The 23,787-nt window shown below is 32.3% G+C and overlaps 1 protein-coding gene across 2 annotated transcripts; it reads left to right on the top strand.

Annotated features, from left to right (window-relative positions):
* Positions 1–377: 377 nt before the first annotated feature.
* Positions 378–11,160, top strand: LOC127802628 (uncharacterized). Of its 2 annotated transcripts, XR_008023313.1 has the most exons (11): positions 378–789; positions 2,916–2,987; positions 3,058–3,182; positions 3,275–3,435; positions 4,581–4,650; positions 6,242–6,296; positions 8,056–8,139; positions 9,739–9,777; positions 10,042–10,145; positions 10,518–10,564; positions 10,825–10,923. XR_008023313.1 is itself a non-coding variant. In XM_052338543.1 (10 exons), exons 1-10 carry the CDS (start codon positions 637–639, stop codon positions 10,928–10,930), a joined length of 912 nt encoding a protein of 303 aa, XP_052194503.1. In that variant the 5' UTR covers positions 378–636; the 3' UTR covers positions 10,931–11,160. The 2 variants fall into 2 exon arrangements, 1 of the variants encoding a protein (XP_052194503.1); XM_052338543.1 differs by lacking the exon at positions 10,042–10,145 and having other exon boundaries at positions 10,825–11,160.
* Positions 11,161–23,787: the final 12,627 nt, after the last annotated feature.

Raw genomic sequence — 23,787 nt, forward strand, 5'->3', positions numbered from 1 at the left:
TATAAGAACATTTATCCTAAAAAAAATTAAAAGACATAGTAGGGATGTAAATGGGTCACACTTAAAAGTGCTTAAATTACGATTTTAATAAAAATTGGTTTGATTTAAGAACAGTCTATTTTTTAATTTCAATCGATATTTAGTACATTTTTTTGTTGGTAATGAGTTTAATATCAAAATTAGTAAAAAATAAATAATATTATCTATTAATAATAAAATAATAATAATATAATATACCTATAATATATTATTAAAGTGTAATTTGCTTGATAATTGTTTATATTTTTTATATGAATTTTTTTATTTGGATGATATATAAAAATATATAATGCATATTTTTTTAAAATTTAAAATTATAATGCGTGGCCTGGTGGAGGCCACAGAGAGAGGAGGGAGAGAGAGAGAGAGAGAGAGAGAGAGATGGCCATGGGCGCTCAAGCCAAGCGAGATTGACAAGCGGAACGCCCGACTGGAATACAGACCCTAGAAGTTGAAAGGAGAGTGAGAAAGATCAATGTTCTATGGAGGCGAGCCAAAAGAGAATGGGGAAAGAGAGATGAATTGTATGGAATTCCACGCCTAGGGGGAAGAGGTGAAGAATCGAATTTGCAACCCTCGTCTCAGTATCGCAGTCACATGAAAACCATCTCGCCGTTGACACCAGCCTTCTTTGCATCGGCTTGTCGGAGTAGTGGTGTTCTCGGATCTTGTCATGGCCATGGCTATTGCAATTGCTCTTCCAAGATTCTGGCCAAGAAGAGCAGTAAGTCCCATTCGACTTCCTCTCAGGTACTTTCTCTGTCTTCTTGTTTACTCGTAATTATCATTACAGTTTTTGTTCCCATTATATCAGTTGATTGAACTATTATCCAGATGAACTGTGTAACTGAGAATCCAGCAGACATTTGCAGATGACAGCATAACAAAAACTCCAATTAACATTTGTATATAACAATACAACGTAACGTATATTCAAGCCATGGTAATGAAATACTAATTCCTTTTTTACTTGCAAAATGGCTATTGCTTGCAAATGGTTATCCAAACAACTCCCAATTGGAATCTGGGGGCTTCAAATCGTTTCTTGGTGCAAATTTCCAAAATGGGAAGAGCTAGTGGCGGAGCCAGAATTTTTTAGCTGGGTGGGCAAAAATAAAAATAGCAACAAAATATTTGAAATTACATAATACTAAAAAAAATATATCAATAAATTACTATAATTATTCTTGATTCGTTTTTATATTTTGATAACGTCACATAATGACATCATTATTAATTTCATTAAATATATCATTTTTAATATACACAATTAAACTGTCATTCAACCATTGATCTCTATCTCGATTGTGTAGCCGGGCTTTGATAAACTTCATGGCAGAAAATACTCTTTCTATTGTAGCAGTATCAACAAGAAGAATTAATACTAATGTCATAAGTATGTAAATTAATGGATACACATTTTTTTCTTCGTTGCTACCAACTTCTATGCAAGATCACTAAGGTCCCGTAATCCTTCAAAATCCTTCAATAATATATGTTTTAAGGATCCTTCAAATTGCAATTCTAAAATTATTAAAAATGCCACAAAAATTAGTCCCTAAATACTTCAAAAAAATCAATCCATAAATCCTTCAAAATAGCGCCAAAATTTAGTCGCTAAATCCTTCAAAAAAGCCCCAAAATTCAGTTCCTAAATTTTTCAAAAAAAGCCTCAACCTTGAGCCCCTAAATCCTTTTAAAAAACCCTGAAATTGAGTCCTAAATCTCTTCAAAACATCCAAAATAAAAAAAGAGATGCTAAAGAAGGAGAAAACACTATCGCCGACTAGCGTCCAACGGCCAAATTTGCTTGATCGGCGATGGTGAAAGAGAATGATGAGAGACCAAGGAAGTCAAAGAGATGGAGACTAAAGACTTTTGAATATCTAGAATCGGATCCTTCTACACAAGCCTCCCCTACACAAGCCACGTATGCCGCCTTGCGCTTTGCGTCAGACTGCTGGGGCCAATCCTTGCGTGCAACACTTGCTGCTGGCTTCTTTGTGTCTTCAATTGTGGTGACTTGGCCTTGTGTGGGGCTTGGCTTGTTGATTCCAATTCCAATCCTGCTCTCTCCAAATTTTCCTCCCAAATTTTCTTTAATCTATCGCCTTATTTCTTAATTTTTTTTAATAATTAATTTTAACTAATTAAAATTTGTTGAGAAATTCAGGGTGGGCAATGGCCCACACTTGGCTATATGTGGCTCTGCCACTGGGAAGAGCTTCGCTATTTGTTTATTTAACCAAAATGGGCAGACCTTTAATATGTATGGGTCTGTAAGTTGTTCAGGCCACATCAGGTTACCTGTTCTGCTTTTGTTACCAGGTGAGATGAGTGTTTTCAGAAATTTGAAAACAGGACACTAAAACAAGACTTGGAAAGCTATACCTAGTTTATTCATGTCTGAAAACAGAAAACATGTTGAGAAATTTGGAGAAAAGTTGAAAACTGATTTTTTTTTTTTTTTTCTTGTTAGGCTCTTTCCCCCCTCCTTTTGAAGTTATGTTTTTCTTTTTTCTTTTTTTAAATTTCATTTTGATTTGATTATTCTTTTTCCTGTGAACAATTGTGTTTCCATGTTGTACAAGTTAGTTTCACAATATCAATTATCCTCATTTTCCGCCATCTCATGAAACTTTTTCATACGAAGATGGTTTAGAACTTTATCTCATCATTCCCTCACTAGAGGGTTGCATGAGGAAGGGCTTTTGGTGTAAAATTTTGCCAAATTGATATTTTCTGTGGATTTTTATTGTCAATATGATTTTTAGGTGTCAATTGACATTATGATTGCTATGCCATTGACCCTAACTTGTTACCATAAGGTGCAGTTATGATGATGATGATTTTTTTTTTTTCTTTTTCTGTGATAGGGTTCTGATGCAGCCCCCCCTAGGATTACATCAAATGTAAAGCAAAATTTGCAATTTTTGAGGTTATGGAAGGTAGGTTATTAACTGAGTTATGTGAGAATATTGTTAAAATCCTCTCTCATGATAAAATAGGGTTTTGTAGGAGTTCCAAAAGAGAAAGTCTGGCACACCTAAGCCAGCAACTAGTTACCGCAGAAAGAAGGTGGAGAAGGAAGACCTTCCAGAAGAATCAGAGCTCTACCGTGATCCTACTTTGACACTTTACTAGTCAGATGCTTTTAAGGCTTTCTTGTATTTTTTTATATACCATATATCTATTTAGAGAAGTAGCATATGTCATTTGCTAATTTCTTTTACAGCACAAACCAAGGTATAGACACGGCAGTCCCTGTCTTGCTCGTTGATGGTTATAATGTTTGTGGGTATTGGTTGAAGCTGAAGAAACATTTTATGAACGGAAGACTTGATATTGCTCGCCAAAAGCTTATTGATGAATTAGTGACTTTCAGTTTGTTAAGAGGTCTGTGCTTTGCTTCTCTAATCAAGCTTTCTTATATGACAATTCAAAATGCTTTGGCAAACCCATTTCAAGTAATAAACTAGGTGCACTCTTGCTTAGTTGTGCAACATATTTGCCAAGCTCCCAGTTAAGGAGGTCATGTTGCACGGCCAAAGCAAGCTGCAGCTGGGCTCTGGCACCGTGTTGCTTTATTGATTAATTCATTCTCCAGCAGTCCTTTTCAGCTATAATTGTTAATAAATAAGTGTATCACGTGGTGTCCTGATTTGAATGAAGGAGTATGAATGTTCTTGGATAAAGATATATGCTTTTGACATATCATTAGTACTATAAGGAACAACACTGATGATTTGGTTGGAAAAATTAACTGAAGCTAATTAAAGAAAAATTCTAGTTTCAATCTTGTCAAACATATATGGTTTTGGTATGAATAGGTAGCTGGTCAAAATATTAGCTGAGATGGTGTTCAGGCCCCAATTTTGGAGGTAGGAGTGTTTTTGTAGGAAATAAGAAATATGCTTAATGTACTAGAGGAACGTTTTGCTGACTTTGTACTGTGAGAGTTCCCATGTCATCTAATGGTGTCGCTATTGAATCTGGGCTTTTGAGATACTTTTTTGCATAGGTGGTTATACAACTTTTTACTATTTTCCAATTTCACTTCTGTTGCGGATTTTCTTTTATAACTTCCTTGTTTATGCTAGATGCTGAAAGCCATTATTGTGCCTTATCTATTATTCCATGTTATATTGTTCACTACTTAATCTTCAACTGATTTTTTTATACAAGAAAAACTTAAATTGTCGGATAAAAAATAGCTTGTCCTTTATTCATTTAAAACTGAATGCTATCTGGTTATCCATCAAATGCTTGACATATTAAGGTATACTTTATTGCTTGCAGATGGCATGTTTTCAGGTTTAGATTTCCAAGTTCCAATTATATGCGATGCACCTCATTTCAATTCGTAATTTAGTACTTTCTTTCTTTCTTTCTTTCTTTTTTAAGATTTTTACAACTTTAATGCAATTGTATTTCTTGCTCCAAACTTGATTCGCATTAAGTGATGTAAAATGGAGGAACTCATTGCCTTGTTATCTATATGTTGATGATACCTCACTCAATTATTCTTGAAAAATTTACAGAGGTGAAAGTGGTAGTTGTATTTGATGCCATGATGTCTGGACTTCCAACACACAAGGAAGATTTTGCTGGGTATTGTTTTGTAAACCTAAACTGCATTTTCTCTTATATATAAATCTGAGTTGCTTAATTGACTTATTTATAGATATTATTAAGAGCTTTTGCCAATTCAATATTATATATACGATACATGTGTTATGCTGATTCAATGAGGTTTGACCGCTGATTTACAAATAAGTGGCATAGTATCTATTTCCTATCGTGATCTGTTGCTTACATACTCATATCTGCTTTCCATACACATTTAACTCCATGCACACAAAACCTTACACTTGAGAGGACATATGTAGGTTGCTAATCTCCCTTTGCTAATTTTCCTGTTCTTGCAGTTTATACTTAAAAAATTTCACTAGGCTTGGGGTTATTTGATTTATTTGCTTTAGTTAGGATTGGATTTATCCACATAGTGGAATAAAGGCTTGGTATGTTGTTGTTGTAGACTTGTGGTTAGGATTAGATTTAAGATGAGATGCCATAAATTTTGATTTTGATTCTGACATGTGTTGAAGTGCTAATTGAGGTTTATGTGTGTTTAGGGTGACTGACACTTACTAAGTTGTAGCATTAATTATCAGAGTGGATGAGAATGGTTCTAGCAGACGTCAATATAAATATTATGCTCTGTCATTCCATGCACTTGAACACATGTGGAACCATTTGTTTTCAATGATGGAATTCCTAACTTCTTTTGGTGTCAACAACAACAACAACATATCCAGTCGTTATCCCACTATGTGGAGTTGGCTACATGAATTCTAGATTTCTATGTTGGTTACATCCCAACAGATAGTTTGTCTAGAATTTATATTTGGATCCGACTAGGTTTTACGCTGGTTGTCGGCTACCTAACGCAACCCTCCTCTTTTATCCGGGCTTGGGACCGGTAGTGAATAATATCCCCTGGCGGAATAATGATGAAATGAAGTTTCAACACCATCTTCATATGAAGAAGTTTCATGAGATGGTGGTGAATGAAGATAATTGATATAATTGTGTTCCATCACTTAGTTGACATGGTGAAACCAACAAGTACAATATGGAAACACAACACACTTTTGGTGTCAACACAGTATACATATTTTTAAGAGTGCTATTTTCTAAAGTGGATGTGATTTAAAGCAGCATCTTCATTCTGTCATTTAGTTTGGTTGATTATATGCTATTCAACATATTAATTGATCTTTTGATAGCTTTTCTTTAAGTCCTGGTATATCTACCTTTTGAGGTATTCAAGACTGGCTATTTGTCTCTGAAATTTCTTGCTTCAGACTGCCTTAGGACATAAATATTTTTTTGCTCATTTAACCTAGCATCACTAATAATACAACTTTATTTTTATGTGTAAAATTTAGTTGAATGGCTTTGACACTATAAAAGCTTGTACAAAGATAAAAAGATGTGATTGGATAATAAGTTTTTACAATGTAGCTTAATGCAACTTGGTTTTACATAATTGTGATGATTATGTGAACCGAAAACTATATTGAATTACCTCAACCGCATGCATAAAAATGTTGGGAGGTGATTTTAGTTTCTCTCATTTCATAAAATCTTCTTGATGATAAATTCAATAATCCTGATGTGAAATGCTTGAATGTTGCAGGGTTGATGTAGTTTACTCGAGTGAGACATGTGCTGATGCATGGATCGAGAAAGAGGTGAGAAGTGAGAACCAATTTCAAGCTGACACATCAAATTGAATTCATGATACCTTCTAAACAACATATAATACCTGGAATCTCAAATACCAAACCTTGAGCATTTCTTGTTTATGTCTGAAATGAGGTTTCATTATCCTTTTATATATAAACAAGTATCCTGGAGATCCACATTACTGCTAATCTGCTTTATGAATAATTTCTGCTGATCATGTGCACAATAAGTGTTTTCCCCCCAAAATAGTTTGCTAATATGTTAAGCTTGGTATTCCACTTGTTTTTTGGTGCTAGCAAACTCATGATAGTTGAACTAAAGGCCGTGGCAGAAAAGTTTTAATATTTCAATCCACTGGCTGGTTGTTTAGTAGCATTGGGTAAATAAGTGGCGGTGGTTTCAATGCCAGGCGATTCTGGTCCAGATAACGGTCTTCATTCTTTCTCTTAAGCTTCTCCCTTATTAACTAAAGGCAGGCCTTAAATTTTGATTGCGATCCTTAGATTTCTAGTCATTTCTGAAAAGTACATGAAAACCAATAAACTAGAAACCTGGTTTCTTTTCAACAACCTTGATGCCTGCTAGGCTGCGTTATGCAAAATTGTTCACTTTTTTACCAGAGTTAACCTATGTTATGCATGATATAAGCACTAGGATATTTCTGTTCCATATGTTAATGGTTTATTAGATAATATAATGCTTCATCTCTTTTGGGACTGATACTTGACTTTTATTCTCTTCTAGCTTTGCTCATCAATCTGCACCATATTCTATTAAGTGAACCTCTGCATTTTAGTTTTCAATTGAAAAATGGAAGTTTACTGCTAAATTACCAAAGTGAAAAAGTGATTAAGGGAGACTTAGGCGAAGGGTCAGGATTGTAAGCTTTGATGTTTGTTGGTATACTCCTTAGCTTCTATAATATTGGCTTCTTCAAGTCATTTATTTACCTCAAGTTCATGCTTCCAGATCAATTGAAAGGGAGTATGATTCTCTTTTTCGTTTATTTTTCCATCTCTTTTCTAATCTTATTATGTGATCCACAACCCCCCCACCCCCACACCCCCCCCCCCCCCCCCCCAAAAAAAAAAAAAAAAAGAAAAGAAAAGAAAAAAGACAAGGGATAAGGAGGGGCCAACTAACGTGTCTCCTTCCAGGATGTGACCTTAACAACTGTTATCTCTGCCAAGACCTGACTAGATCAGGATGACCCATAGTTGTATACCTATCCATATTAAGGATGCTAGTTGAATAGATGTCCTATCTCACTGTGTCTGGGTATAGAAGACCTATCAAAAATAAGATCAACTCCATAACCATGATGGGTCGAACTCATGAGTCCAGAGTTGATCCTCCCCACCTTTTCCATTAGGTCACCACCTTGTTCGTAGCTTATTCTCTTTCTGCAACAAGAGAAGTTTAACATATTTTTCCTGCAGCAACTAATCAAAATCTGATCCATCGTCACCCCTCCCTATAATAACTCAAGAGAATCAGTTGCAGCAAAAAACTGTGACAGAAGAATTCCTTGAATCTTCAGCCTTTTCACCTGGTACATATAAATGTTTCTGAATATTTTTATTAGATGCTCTGCACATTGTGTAAAGTATACTTCAGCATAGTCAGATGTAAATAGTATTGCTTTATGCCATGTCGATCATGGTTTCAGTTTATCCTTTCATGTCTGGTTTTTAGTAGCTGTAGATACCGTCAATTGTTTATTTTCCTTTCTGAAGTTGTACCATGGTACTTTTTCACAAACAGGTTGTGGCTTTGAAGGAGGATGGATGCCCAAAAGTTTGGGTTGTGACATCTGATAATTGTCAGCAGCAAGCAGCACATGGAGCAGTACGTATTTCAGTTAATATACTAGTTCCATGATGAATTACGGTGCATGCATGTTGATGATGTTTTTGTTGGTCATTATGCTGATTCAACAAAAATGTCTGATAATGCATATTGGATTTGCTCAATGCGTCTGAGCCTTGCCATTGGCTCTTAAAATTCATTAGCTCTGAGGGTGTTGTTTGCACATCAAGAACTATTCTACATGGACACCCACATAGATAGGTGCTGCTCCTCATGTGGCATGGATCACTCGATACTAATCTAGAGTATATTTGTAGAGAACGATAAGCACAAAGTGTAGATATCTTTTCTGTAGCTAGGACCAGCATGAAGAATAAATTTTTCTTTGGCCATGCTAGCAAATGTATTGTAATTGTAGGAAGTCCATTTCCTCTCATTTGTATCCATGAAATTTAAGAGTTCCACAAATGAGTTTCTCATTCTCTCTGCCTCCAAGCTCTCTTGTTTTTTCTTCTAAGTTCAAGTGAGGGAAAGGACTTAGCTACTTGGGATTACCGCCCTTGTGCGGTCCCTTGCCGCTCGTGCCCTCGATTTTGACAGAGGAGATAAATTATAGATAGAGGCTTTGTCTCACTACGTAGGGCAAGGAGTCGAACCTATGACTTACTAGTACGAATCCCAGCTTATTATGGTCCAACCACTTGACCTGTGCCTTGAGGGCGGGAAATGACTTAGCTACTTAAGAGATGGAAAGGTGGTCTAAGTACTGCACTAGAGAGATCAGTAAATTTAAGCCTGTGATGGTATGCTGATATTTGCTGGCAAGTTTTCTTAGTGGATAGAAAAAAGGAAAGGGTAAAAGCTAAGTTAGGACTTTTGAACCAAAATGGTTTGAGCTAAGTAGGACTAGACCTAAGTATATGAAATGCAACTTAACTATCCAAAATGCACCGAAAGTAGAAAGCGCACGTCTGATGTTTGAAGAAATTATAGAACCAATCTTGTAATTTACAAACTACTGAAGACCGGAGAAACATGAAAAAACATGACCTGCTATCACATCATGTCAAAACTAAGAGTTTGCTGGAAAATTATGGATCTCTGATTGACTTATTTCTCATCATTATATAGAATACAAAGTCTAGTTAGCATTAGGCCAATCTAAAGCATGTAATAACTACAAGACAGCCTAAGTATGGAAAGAATGTTTAAGATCAAATCTCTTAGCCTAGCCGCCCCCCCCCCAAAAAAAAAAAAAAAAAAAAAATCAAATCAAATCTTACAATTAAAATGATGCTGACAGGGTGTCATTGGCAGCTAGCTTTGACATAGCAGACTTTTGTATTCACTAGACAATATGATTTTCAGTTCTAAGTATTAGTTTTGTCTGCCCAAATGGCTCTCCAGTTCCATTCCTTGAGTTTAATTTTAACCTATGCTCCATTTCTCTTGAAATTAATATCTTGTTTGGTGGTTTTAGTGACATGACATGTATGGTTCACAGGCAGTGGTAGTCTTACATTTATGTTCCATAACTGAATTCAGTGATATATGTTATTATAGAACTTTTACATAAGCAGCCTGCTCCATCTTGGTTCAGTTATAAATTACTGTTCGTTAATATGTCAATATTTCCAGGGAGCATTTGTTTGGAGTTCTAAGGCCTTAGTTTCTGAGGTACGGGTTTTAATCCTACTTTCATATGTTCTTTCTGCTTAAACATGAGCTTCCAGCTCAGAAAACTCCAAGAGTCTTGTTAACTATTTGGGTTCAGCTGCCAGGATTTAATCCTAAATTGACTTTAGTCTGGTGCATTACCAGACTAAAGTCAATTTAGTCTTCTATGTTGACACCCTTAATATGGACAATCTTACTTTACTCACTTGAGTTCCTTAGCTTTCAGATCTATGAAGTTTGAGTTCTTTCCTTTCTTTTGCTCAGTTATGAAGTTGGAGTTCAAAGACTCTTAGATCTTGCAAAACTGCTACATGGCACTATTCTTTTCAATCTCTACCTTGTCATGAGCGATTAGATATGACAACAAGGTTCTTGCTCCTACAAAGTAGTGCTTATTTAAAGTATGATCTTATTAAGTTGGTTTCACTCACTTTACAAAAGTCACTATCACGGTGATTCTAACATATTTTGGTGAGCATATATTAGGTCTAGTGGTTATTCTACAATTTGACCTACTGTCAATAACTTGTGCAATTACCGTTAGCATGTGTCAAAGCAAGCAATAGTGAAAAGATCCTTGTTATAAAAAAAAAAAAAAAGGTCATCTGAATAACGAGTTCGTGTTGTCGAAATTATTTTTTATGATTTTTTATTTTTTTATTTTTGCTCTTTTTGGTTTTTTGGCTTGTTACTATGATTTTTTCATATGCCTCTTTTCAACTTCTTGTTTTCAAGTGTAGATTAAAGCTTCACACAAGGAGGTTGACAGGATGCTTCAAGAACACAGGTATTTGTGTAGTGCCTTTTTTCCATTCCATTTTTTCCTTCCCAAGTAAAAGTATATGAAAAGAAATATATAATTATTGCATGCTGCATGTTGCATATTTGAGCTTAGTTGATTGAGTCTGGAGTGATGAAATTGTTTCAAAGTGCTCAAATTTTTCTGGACCAGCTTCTCAGAGGAAACAGGGTTTAGAACTTACAGTACCCGACGAGCCTTTGGCAACTAGATATTACATGTTCTAATCAGTTTCTTTGCCTTTCCAGATCATCTTCCATGCAAGGTAAGCTGTTAAAGCACAATCTTGATTCAGAGGTTGTAGATGCTCTCAAGGATCTTAGGAAGAAGCTATCTGAAAACGAGGCAAAGTAGCTCACCAGGTTCTTCAGCTAAATCATATGCTTTGTTTGTGCTAAAATGCAAAGAAATATCCAGACATCTATTATTCGCCTACACTTAATCTTGATCTGATCTTATTTGGGGATCGCATAGCCAGTTTTAACTACTAATGATTTACTTTAGTTGTAATGCATATAGCTGTTTTCTAGATTGATACTTGATATGTGCAATTTATATTTTTCGGGTTTCTCGATTAAGGACTTCATGCTGCAATGGCTCCATTCCCTGACCACGATATTGACATTGCATCTACCATCTGCATATATATATATATATATGAAACCAGAAAGCCTTGGGCAAAATAAGAACCCTTGTTACTGACTGATCATGGAAAAGTTTCCATACTACTAGCAGAAGAGTATGTTTAAAGACTCTTTGTATATTGTGCTATCATTATAAGTTTCCCAGATCGTTTGTATCTTAGTGCTATCACTGGACAATTCTAAGGTATCACAATGGTATCGGTGTCCTCAGCAAGGGCATCTCCAGCCTTGTGTCACAGGGCGCCCCTCTTATTAGTTGGTATACCACAACAGTTTGGAGAAAAGCCCAAGTTGTTTCTGCAACAATTGCGGGCCTTGTGGCCCAGATCTAGCTCAAATTTTCTTTTAACCTATCTGGGCCATCATCCCTTGTAGTATTGTCTAGATGCAAGGTCTAATGATTGAAGTACCCTTTCATGGTGTGGTATTAATTAATATTATATTATAATAATAACGATAATGATAAAATAAGAATTAATATTGTTCCATCAGTACGTACGTGTGACTCAGAGAGTCAACCCACCCCAAGCCAAACCATTTTTGTACATATATTAGAGGTGAGGCAGCAAAGTCGTATGCTTCACGTGACACTCTTTCCTTGTTTATTGAACTTTCTCACACTTACACAATTAAGTTAATTTAGTCTCATCGAAAAGAAGTTCTTGGGACAAGAGTGAATGGAATCGAATAAATATTGTATTTGTAATAAAGGATCTTATAGAATCTAATTAGACCGGCAACGAAAATGATTGGTAAAGTTAAGAAAATCATATTTAATTCGATAAAATTTTTTGTATAATAGAATATTAACACCCTATTTTTTGGCTCATTAAAAAATAAAAAAAATCTCAAAGTTATGATTAATTGAGTGGGATAATTTAATTTTCATTTGAGAAGATAAATGTATCGACTACTTAAAATGGTATGCCTACATGTCTATATATATAGATTTTTTTTTTATAAGTAAAGATATCGTATAGAACAAAACTATAAAACGTCAATAATTTAAATTTGGGTATATCTCGAGCAAGTACGAAGAAAATTAAAATAAGAACACAAAAAAAAAAAAAAAAAAAAGACTTTTCTCACATCATATTCATACAGAAAAAAACGTGTTGGAGACCACTTGCATCAAGTTGGGTCCTTAATCACTTTGCCGGAACTTTTAGATCCATAACTCACCTTTTCAATCGCATACATTTTTTTTTTCTGTATCTCTCTCTCTTCAATTGGGATTTTAATTTCTTCTAAAATATATCTCAGAACTAGAAATTTAATCTAAATACTTAACGGTCTCTAAGTCTACAACTTTCTTTATAATATATATATATATATATATATTTTATAGACTTTTATGATCCCGTTAAGCTCGTAATTCGTATCACCTTTACATCCAACCTTTATATTAACGAGAGAGAAGAAGATAACTATACTTTGCAGACAGAAGAATCAAAAACCATTAATTGGGGGGACAGTATTAATGGATGTGTATATATATATATATATATATGGAAGTCTGATCAAGTCTGCATGCAGTCTGACAGTCAAGAATGTATATAATTAACATGGATCCACGGCATGAATGAGCGGTGGCATAATGAATGAGAATGGCCACATGACCCCCAAAGTACTGATCACTGAGACAAGCCAGAAAGGTGTCGTCTTCTTCGGGCTAGTTATTACACACAGAGTCTGGTGAGTCAAATATTATAGAACTTCCTGGTCTTCAGTCAGAGGGTTGTCAACTCATCATCATCCACATCCATGCATGGCCCATGCATGGTCCTCCTCCTCCTCCTCCTCCTCCTCATCATCGTGAATTCAATGCATGCATGGCCACATCCCCTGCCGCCGGTCATCACGGCCATTCTTCTCTACTTAGATTTTCAGGGTTTATCACATACTTTTAGGGTACTGCCCCAAAATGAGAGAATTATTGCCATATAATATGAGAAGGGTATGGTGTAAATATAAGAGGGGGATATGGGATATGGGTACCCTTATGCTAGAATTCACCCTTAAGTTTTACATTTTTTTTATTCATAAACTTTTACATTTTAACCCTCAAACTTCAAAAAAATGCTTTTGTCCTTTTAGATTTTGAGGGCTCACAGGGTTATATACTTTTTGTGTACTGTCCAAAAAGAAGAGAATTGCCATATAATATGAAAAGGGTATGTTATAAATATAAGAGGGAGTTATGGGTACCCCTTATGCTAGAATTCACCCTTAAGTTTAAGGCGGTCGTATTTAGTGTAATTTGTTATTTAATACTAAAAATAGAATATATAATTAAAAAATTTAAAAAATACCAAAATTTATAATTATTTGAATCTTTCCTTTGACGAATTAATTGCTGGCAAGTATTAATATATAAATCGGATCAATACAAGAAAATTCATACATTCTAATTAATTATTTTCTCTCCTTCTCCCTTTCTAATATTGGTATAGTAGTTCTTAATAGAGCAAACAATTATAGCTTATTTTATGAAAAATTATAATCTAGATAGAAGAGAGTGACCTAGTCGTAAGGGTTTTTAATGGGCCCTTCAATTAAAAGACCTAATAACTTGTCGACGCTTCGCTTCGCATTTTTATATCACACATAATTAAATATTGAGATGAACTTAAATTTAAAAATTTAATTAAAATCACTTTAAGTGGGTTATATCAACCTAATAACTCGTTTATTTATAGCTTAAAATATTAATTAGTAAAATAAATATTTTATGTATATCTCAAACTTAGGATTGGGTCAAATTGTGAATTATTATCCTTAAATTGATCATGGTGATGATATATGATGAGAGGTGATTGCTCACTGGCCTGTCAGCTCACAATGCCCTTTTTTATATGCTTCTTAAGTTCATTCTTGTCCCTTCCTATTTATTCCATGTAGAAAATTCAAACTCATGCACTAATTGTAGTTTGATTTTTTGATTATATATATATATAAATTCATTTTAATTTTGAGTGTAATTTCCAACAATTTTTTATGCACGGAAACACTAGAATAGTGTCGTTTGGCATTTCAAAACGTTTCTTACCCCGAAAGGCCAAAAAACACTAAAAAATATTTTTTTTGTCGTTTATGTAATTTTAGAATCGTTTCACAATATTGAAAAAATATTGAGAACATGCTTTTGTTCCACAACGACGTGAAAGACGAAATCAATTTTATCTCTATTGTCCAAACAATCACCTTAGAGACAAAAATAAGTTGTGTTTATATTTGTTTGAATAAATGACAAAATTTATTTAAAAAAAAATCTTATATTTTTTCTTACCCTTTTCCCAATATTTCCATTTCTTTTTTTTTAAATACCATTTCTCCGTTTTCGTTTCTCACAACCAAATCTAACTATTATAGTTTACAAAATATTATTTTATTAAAATACTAAAAGCTAAATAGAAATCAATTTGTTCACAAATAACAATCAATCATTGTTATCATTATTCTACGTTAAAACATTTTTTAATTAATTTTAATAAAATTTGGACGCTAATGCCTAATCTCCCAAAAAGAAATCCAATTTTACTTAACCCAAATTAATTAGGCTAATTTAGTTTAATTTTATTTTTTAATTAAATCGTTTGGGTCCATACACACACGAACCTAACGATAAACTCGAAACTAATATAAAACCCAAACTAACCCGATGAATTAAAGTATTGCAGGGCAATGGATAGCCCACATCTAAGGTTGGTTTGGACATTAAATCTATCTACATGCTCCTCCATAGCATCATTTAATGAATATCTGAATGTTAAACCTAACTTCCTTTGACTACCGCCAAGAAGATAAATGCTCTCAACCCACCAAACATTTGACCAACACTTACACATATATACAAGCATGTATACATATATACACACATATACATACACATACATACATATATATATGTCGGTAATTGGTAGTTGCCATTTAGTTTTTATATTTTTTCTCAGTAATTAAATTTTATTTTTATATTTTAAATAAACATAGAAATAATATTTTAAAATTTTAACTTTTTTCTATAATTAAAAATATATTAAATAAAAAACAGAACTGTACAGAAATAATATTAAGACATATCTCGAGCACGATACAAATAATAGAGAAAAGTTACCACGTACAAGATTTAGACACTAGGACTCTGCATCTTGAAAAGCAAGAAACGTAGAATCTACAAAATACTACTAAATACATTTCAGAGAGTGATGCTGAATGTGAATCAAACCTAACTCCGGCGACAACCGAGAAAATTATATAGTGGAAAGATAGTTTTAGAGCGCAGTTTGAATCAAATGCGTCAACTGGGATTCACTTTACTGAGGTAACTTTTAAAAAGTTGATATTAATTATGATAAGAATAAAAATTAAAAATAAAAAAAAGAGAGAGAGAAGAGAATTAGGGTTTGGTTGGGAGAAGTGATGCAGAAAGGACGGCCGAGTGGTGCAGAAAGGACGGTCGAGTGGTTTACGTCGTCGAGAAACCATTGGTCGGGCGGTTTTGTGACGAAGCCCTCAACCCCCCCCCGGCCCCTGACGCAGTCCATTGGTCGGTGATGGGCCCTAACCCAACTTGTTTGTTGGGCCCATCTCACTCATCATCTTGTCTTCTTTTGGATTTTACTCCTTTTATTTCCCAATTTTTGTGCCCTTCTTTTGTCAATTTGCATCCCCCCTTCTCTCTCTATATTGTCTATATATATAGATGCGTGCATATATACTTAAAAACTAAATAAATAATTTTAAATAAAAATATATTAGATAGCATTTGATAATTATATTTTATTTTATTTTTAAGCAAAAATGTAAATAAAATGAGATAGTGATTAAGTTGTTTGAAAAATTAGTTATTATTTAAAAATTATAAGAGTGTAGCTAACTTTTTATTTTTTAGGCACGATACCTTTATGTATCTTAGGAAAACGCTTTATTGACAAAGTTTTATGACACCAAAATATGGTATTATTTACATAAGATAAATAGCTTAATCAAGTATTGTTACTTTATTAAATTGTATCGGTTGGATTAAAAAACGAAGTCTTTTATGTAACAGAGTTTTATGTCTCTCGACCTTTTTTTATCATCAGCCTAAGAATAAGTGATCATAAAGGAAATAGATGTTGAGATGCAAATGAGACTTGATTCATCCTATTTAAATATCTATTTTAATGAATTTTTAAAAAATATTATATCTCTATCTTTATTTTTATATTTATTTTAATATTAAGTACAAATAATTGAGATGTATTGAAGACTCGTTTACGTCCATATATATGTGCGCTAGAAAATCTTCCACAATTTTTTTTTTTAAAGGAAACTACATTTGTTCATCCTAAAATTTTACTAAATTACACGTGTGCTCCTAATATTTTGAAAATTACATTAATTTCCCCTAGGTGTAAAAATTGTTATAGCAAAATATATCATGATAAGGTATTGATATATTGTGTTAATTATAGGTCACTACTATGAATAAAAATAGTTAGTTATTGATATTTAAAAATAATTTTAAAATTCAAAATTATCTCAACTATTTTTATTATTTAGCTATAATACCTTCTTACTTTTGTTTTATTACTAAAGCACCCCAAAAGAATTATATATATTAGGAAAGTTTTTTTTTTGTTGAAAAATAAAAATAATTAAGACAATGGCAACTATTTTGTTGTAATAATTATTTTTTTTTTTGTTAACGCACCATCATGAGTGCCCATCGCTGTTCGGCTCCACCATTTCAGCATGAGAGATAAATCAAGGAACCCAGTAGGCAGGTTTCAACCCCTAGTACAACGCCAAATGTGAAGGTAGTAAGTATTTTTTATTTTTCATGGTTGGTCATTGTCTACTAAACTATCTCTTGATCATGACTCGAATATGAAATCTGAGGGCTCAAAAAGCAACACCCCAATAATTATTCATTTGCCAATTGATCTACGCCTTAGGGGCTGTAATAACTATTTTTATTTTATGCTATAATAACCCATAATAAAATGTACTTGACATTCTATGAGTTTCAAATCATCTTATAAAAGATATAACTATATTTGCGAGTTTCGATATCTATTTTTACAAAGTAAAGTGCGTACCTTTTTGAATTATGTTACACAACTTGTTTCTTATTTTTACATTGCACCAATCTTTGGTATTTATATTTAAAAATAAAAATATTATTTAGACGTTTAAACTTAATATTTGTAGCGATTTTTTAGATTGATGTAGTATTTTTTGTGTCATATTCATAAGAAAAATATTATTTGTACAAATAAGTAGATTACCAAGAGAATGGCCAAAGGCGTCAAATCACAAAAATGCCTTCACCCAATTTACCAATTCATCATTCTTGCCATTGGTTGTCTTATCTTTCCTTAGCCATGGCCGCTTCGAGCAAGTTCCGCCTCATTTCATTTCTTCGCCTTCACGTCGTCTCGCGACACATCTCGTTGTCTTCACCTCTCTCTGTGTTGCCTTGCGACACGCCTCGCCGATCGTTGATGCATCCTGTCATCGCCCCGTTGCAGCATCTCACGTGAACACCACTGCATCCTGTTGTCGCCTCGCCATAGCGCCTAGCATCGATCACCGTTGCACCATCTCATCGCCTTTTTGCTGTCGCCTTTGGATGAAACCCTATTAAGCTTTATGAATCAAGCCTAATCGAGCTTAATTTGTGGATGAAACCCTATTGGGCTTTATGAATCAAGCTCGATCGGATTAAGCCCGGTCGGGATTCATCATCATCGGATGAAGTCCGATTTAATCATCGAGTTTATACATATTCTCGGTACATGTAACACAGTTCTATTTATAAAGACATGTAAGAGATTAATGTAGAATGTCAATTATAATATTAAATTGAAGTGTTTAAATAATATTTCTAGTTGGAAAAATAAAGGACAGCACTTTCTTAAAAACTTTGATAAGTGGTTACAAATATAAGAATATATATTAATTAATAAGGCATGTGATTGTGTTGACGATTCTTCCACGAAATTCTAGTTGACATTTGGTTGCAGGCGCTTTGAATGCCATCATCAAAGCAACACACACACACACACACACATACCCAAGAATTAAGCTCTCAACCCACAATGCCGCCCTAGTTTTAATGGCAAAGGCAAGAAGATATTCAACTTGTTCACAGCCATTAAAGGGCTTATAGGTCCACCAGCTTCTATAATTATTTTTTAAGTTAGTATTTATTAATTAAGAGATAGATAAAATATATATATATAAAATATTTTTTATTGTATTTGTTAAATTATCTACTGACTTTTAAAAAAGCAGTCACGTAACTTCTTATTAAGGTTTTTTCAAATAAATAAATTTGTTTCTTCCCTATTCAGATAAATTTATCTTGATTTTTATAGATATAAAAAAAATGACGTCTGTGTCTTCTAGTGCATTTAAAAAAAAATTAACAAACAGTTTGATAAAATTCTTGAAATGCTTCACAAGCTTATCTTAACTATTCTATATCTTGGTTCGGAAAACATTCTAATTTTATCTTGATATAATCTTATCTTACTCATTTTAATAAATGCTACCTAAAAAAATGTTATCTGGACATTTATTTATAAAACTAAAAATGTTAATTAAATATTTAATCTTGATGTATTGTATTGTACTATATGTGGTATCAATTTAGATGTATAATATATTAATGAAAAATATCACCTCAAGTGTCAAAATTAATAAGTGTTCAAGTAACACTTTCGTTGTACAATATTTGCAATATTTATGTACTAATGTGTTGTGTTTTATATCACAACAATACAAATGCATTGAGTATATTAAAAATGGTGCATGTGAGAGTCCAAGTATTTCTAAACAACGAATACAACTATCAAATATATTTTTATAAATAAGAATTTCATGACAAATTAGGATTAGACCTTGTTTGGAGAAATCAATTATTAATTGCCCCTAACCAAGCTATTTTATTCTATTAGGGTGCTTTAATGGCTTGTCGAGCTAGAAATGGACAAGGCCTAGCTAGGTAGCTATATATGTGATAAGGATATAACTCTGGACTTTTGACTTCATTCTATATGAATTATATATGTATCAAATTGGTTTCCCACTAGCATTTTTAATTAAATTAGATTAAAAATATATTTCATTTAATTATCTGTTGTGTTTTTTTTTTTTTTTGAATCTCAATAAATGAAAAAATTAGTTGAAAAATGATGATGGTTCTATGATTGATTGTCGCATGCCGTTTTAGCATTCGCACCTCAAGGACTATACCTATAAAGAAAAAATATACCATCTTTAGATTTCAACCTTGGAAACTATACTTGCAAGGGAATGAGAAGAGACTATGTTCCTCGGTTTGGTTTTTGACACTCAAATTAATAAAGAAAAAGTACTAACTCTATAAAAGAAAGATCAAAAGTAAACTAGAGATGTTAGAAGTATTGTATGGGGAGGGGAAGGGGTTTCTACCTTTGATAAAGTGATTGGAGGTGAGGTACTTGAAATAGACTTCAAGATCTCCCAGCTCGTATCCCGTGGATTTCAAGAGAATTTCTTAGACTTGATGAGGATGGGATAGGATTCTCCCCATTTGCCCAAAATCTTCATCCTAACATTGACACATGTCTTATTTCTAGAACTAAAATTTATCTCTTGAATTTGCTCGGAGAAACAGCACGTGTCATTCCCTAAAAGACTTGAGACTTAAACATATATAGAACAAATTTGGATTGGCTTTCTTAAAAAAAATATTTTGATAATGTTACATTGCCATGTCATGTTATCACTTTAGCTAGAGGTTTAAATATCTATCTCCACTCTATATATCTCCTTCAAGGATTTTGGATGTCGACACCAAAGTCGACAAAGATTGTTTAATGTTTAATTGTCTGGCAAACTTTCAATCTCATGGATGTTGAGGTGATTTAATATATATATATATATGTATATAGACACACACACGCACACACAAAACAAATTGTTTAGTTTCTTCTTGATGACCTAATTTTCCCTGTGTCTAACAACTTTGTAACCTTTAGCTTGACTTTGCTCGATCGAATTAGTTTATATTTATAGAAAGAGCAAAAAAGATAACATCTTTCTAGCTAGCTAGCTAGCTTGACCATGAATAATCCATTTATTTTCTCCAGAAAGTTAACTTGAAAATTAAGTGGGAAATGAACCACGACAAATGACACAAAACAAACTCTCTCTCTCTCTCTCTATATATATATATATATATTAATATGAACTTGAGAGACCAAGATATTGTAATGCACAATGTATTGCTCAAACAAGAGAAACAATGATTTGTGATTTGTGGAAATTTGGAAGCTTTCTAAAGGCGGTTTGAGGGATTGACTAAATGGGTTTGCAGTGACGCCAATTAATAGCTTCAAAAATTTAATCCCTAAATAAGGTTTGAAAACAATCATATTCAACCACATATAAAAATAATAAATAATAAAGAGTCGGCTAACATCAACTTAGACAAGAACCATAACATGAATAGGGAAATAGAGAAAACTGGATATCCCTATTCTTGACCAAACCCTTAGTTCTCGTCAACATCTGATCAGGAAGCTCCACTCTTCGACAGCTCACCATTACTAATCTGCCAAACCTCTCTTTCGATTGTCTACATGTGATCAATTGATAGGTCTCACTTCTTTTTTTTTTTGGCAAATTACAATTTGTATTTTAAGTAAATGTTATTTTTTTGGTAACTTGAGAAACTCGAGCGACTTCTTGATCACATACAGTCTTCGATCCAGATCTATCTCACCCTCTTTAAAATTTACACTCCATCTATTCTACAACCCCAAGTGAACAGACAAGTTTGTTTCAAACCGAAGCTCAAGGTCTTGATCCTTCAAATAGACACAAACAATTGTACAATTTCGTAGAGAAACAAATTCGAATCCAAGACATCACGATATCCCAATCTCCTGAATGCATGCAATAGACCGTTTACGCTACCTTAAATGTTAATAGATGCTTTATAAAAAATGTAAAACGGTAATAAAGAGTTTTTCAATATTCAAGTCATGTAGTTACAAATGTGGGAATTAAGAAGTGTCCACTTCCCCTCTCATCTAAACTAATCTAATTAATTTAATCCCCAAAATGACCACTGAAATCAACTAACTTCTAGATATAATATATGACCCTTTTACTAATAATTGCTCTATCCAAGCAATTATTAGTGACGATTAATTGTATAGATCTTGGTAGGTTAAAAAGTGATGTAAATTTGTTTGGGAGCAGGTCTCTCTTGGGGGTTGTGGTCGGCTCTGAAATGGAGTGGCAACATCCATCACAAATTGTTCATCACTTTTGTTGTTTATGCTATGGTTTATTTTTTTTTGAATAGTGTTTAATAAAATGAGTAAGATAAAATTATATTAAGATAATATTAAAATATTTTTCGTATCAAAATATAAAATGGTCAAGATAAGGATAAAAAATATTATAAGATTTTTATCAGATTATTTGTTATATTTTTTGAAATGCATTGGGGACATATATATTATTTTTTCTTATTCTTAAGGTTTAAAATAAATTTAATTAGAGGGGGAGAGATAAATTTATCACAATAATTCTAAATAAAAAGTTACGTGACTTTTTTTTTAAATATTATTAAATAAATTTAATAAATAAAATAAAAAATACTTTTGTTTTAAATGATTTTCACATCGATCTCACTTTTTCCAACTCATATATTGATTAATAAACATTAGTTTAGTAGGAACAAAATAATCGATGTTTTTCTGACAAAGAGTAAAAGGAGATGCAATTAATTAGTTCATTAAACTTATGATGTAGTGTGAACAAGGTTGAATGCTCTCAAAGTTTTCTTATTTCTAATTTTCTTTTTTTTTTTAGGCGGGGGAGGAGTGGTCGAACCTTTTTTAGTTTTGATTTGAACGACCGGGGGAGGGGGGGGGGGAAGAATGGTCGAACCCTTTTTAGTTTTGATTTGATATTATGTTCAGTTCGAGATATATTCTAATTTTTATCGTGTGCATTATTGCTATTTCTATCGAATGCATTATTCATTTAGAAAAAAATGTGACGTAATGGACTTTGAATTTTTTTTTCCTTTTCTTCTTGTTGTTGAAAATTACACACCAATTAAGAGCTAAATATAAAATAGTTAAGATATGTATTGAGACTAGAACTCAACAATAACTAGAAGATACGAACTAGAATACGTTCTACGTTCTTCCCAATTTGGAGACGGGACTCCAATACGATACGAAGACACTTCTTTTGTGAATTCGGCCTGAAAATAAATAAATAAATTTTAAAATTCTTCCATTGAAACGCAGCCTCAATTATATTATTTTTATGGGGTTTGAAAGAAGCTTCATAAATGGCCCATTGCCACGTCAGATTTAGGAGGCCAGCATGGGCGGTCCGTGACGTGGGTCCAATGAAAATGATTGGTTGGATCATATGAAATGATAAAAATAAAAAAAATCAAAGTATATATAGAAATAATGGATATATAACATGGAAGTAATATTTTAATTAGATTAAAAATGATTTAAATAAATTTATGTAAAATTAATAAAAAAAAGTTTAATTGAAAGTGAATTTATTAAATAAAGTTTATCTTCCTGAGTAATTACTTTCAGATATATATATATATATGTCATCAATATTATGACATGGTATGCCAATTATTGTTTATAATAACAATAATCTATATATATATTATAACAAAACAGCAGTCAAAATTTTTCCCGCCCATTTCCAACTACTATTTAGATATTTTATTATATTTTTTAATTTTTTTTCTTACCCAAAATGGAATTTTTATAAGTCATTAATTAAGTCTAAATTTGTGAAAATCGTGTAGTTCTTGAAACACGTAAATATATTTTTTTATTGTTAAATAGTGTTTGGAGAATGTGTAAATATGTTGATATATGAAGAGACAAAATTTAATTCATATTATTAATTTTTAAATATTAACATAAAATTTTAATTGAAATAAATTACAGAAAAATGAGATTTTTTTAAATCCGGAGAACTCTTGAGATATCAGGTAATACCATTGAATACCGAATGCCAATTAAATTTTTTATTTTAATTTAATTATATATATAGTTTAATTAATTTAAATTTATTTTTTTATAATTTTAAATGTTATAATTTTATATATAACTTAAATGTTATAATTTCATTTTTTAACTTTATTTTTTTTATTATTTTCTTAAAAATGTGACATGTCTTAAATGTGATAATTGATTGCTAGAGGGAATATGTAAAGTCATGCATGGATAATTAATTTTAAAATTTTAATTATTATTATTTATATAATTAATTGATTATTTAAATTATTTTTATTTTATATATAGTTTAATTATTTTAAATTTATTTTTTTATAATTTTAAATGTTATAATTTTATATATAACTTAAATGTTATAATTTTATTCTTTAACTTTATTTTTATTTGTTGCTTTCTTAAAAATGTAGCATGTCTTAAATGTGGTAATTGATTGCTAGGAGAAATATGTAAAATAATGTATGTATAATTAATTTTAAAATTTTGATTATTATCATTTATATAGTTAATTAATTATTTA

The sequence above is a fragment of the Diospyros lotus genome, chromosome 5 (assembly GCF_014633365.1).
Source record: "Diospyros lotus cultivar Yz01 chromosome 5, ASM1463336v1, whole genome shotgun sequence".
NCBI classification, from domain to species: Eukaryota; Viridiplantae; Streptophyta; class Magnoliopsida; order Ericales; family Ebenaceae; genus Diospyros; species Diospyros lotus.

Bases quoted from the DNA above. Each gene is read 5' to 3' on its own strand.
- LOC127802628 (XM_052338543.1), top strand. From the start codon at position 637: ATGAAAACCATCTCGCCGTTGACACCAGCCTTCTTTGCATCGGCTTGT. The intron at 2,988-3,057 runs GTAGGTTATTAA...AGGGTTTTGTAG, and splicing joins AATTTTTGAGGTTATGGAAG to GAGTTCCAAAAGAGAAAGTC. The intron at 8,140-9,738 runs GTACGTATTTCA...CAATATTTCCAG, and splicing joins AGCAAGCAGCACATGGAGCA to GGAGCATTTGTTTGGAGTTC.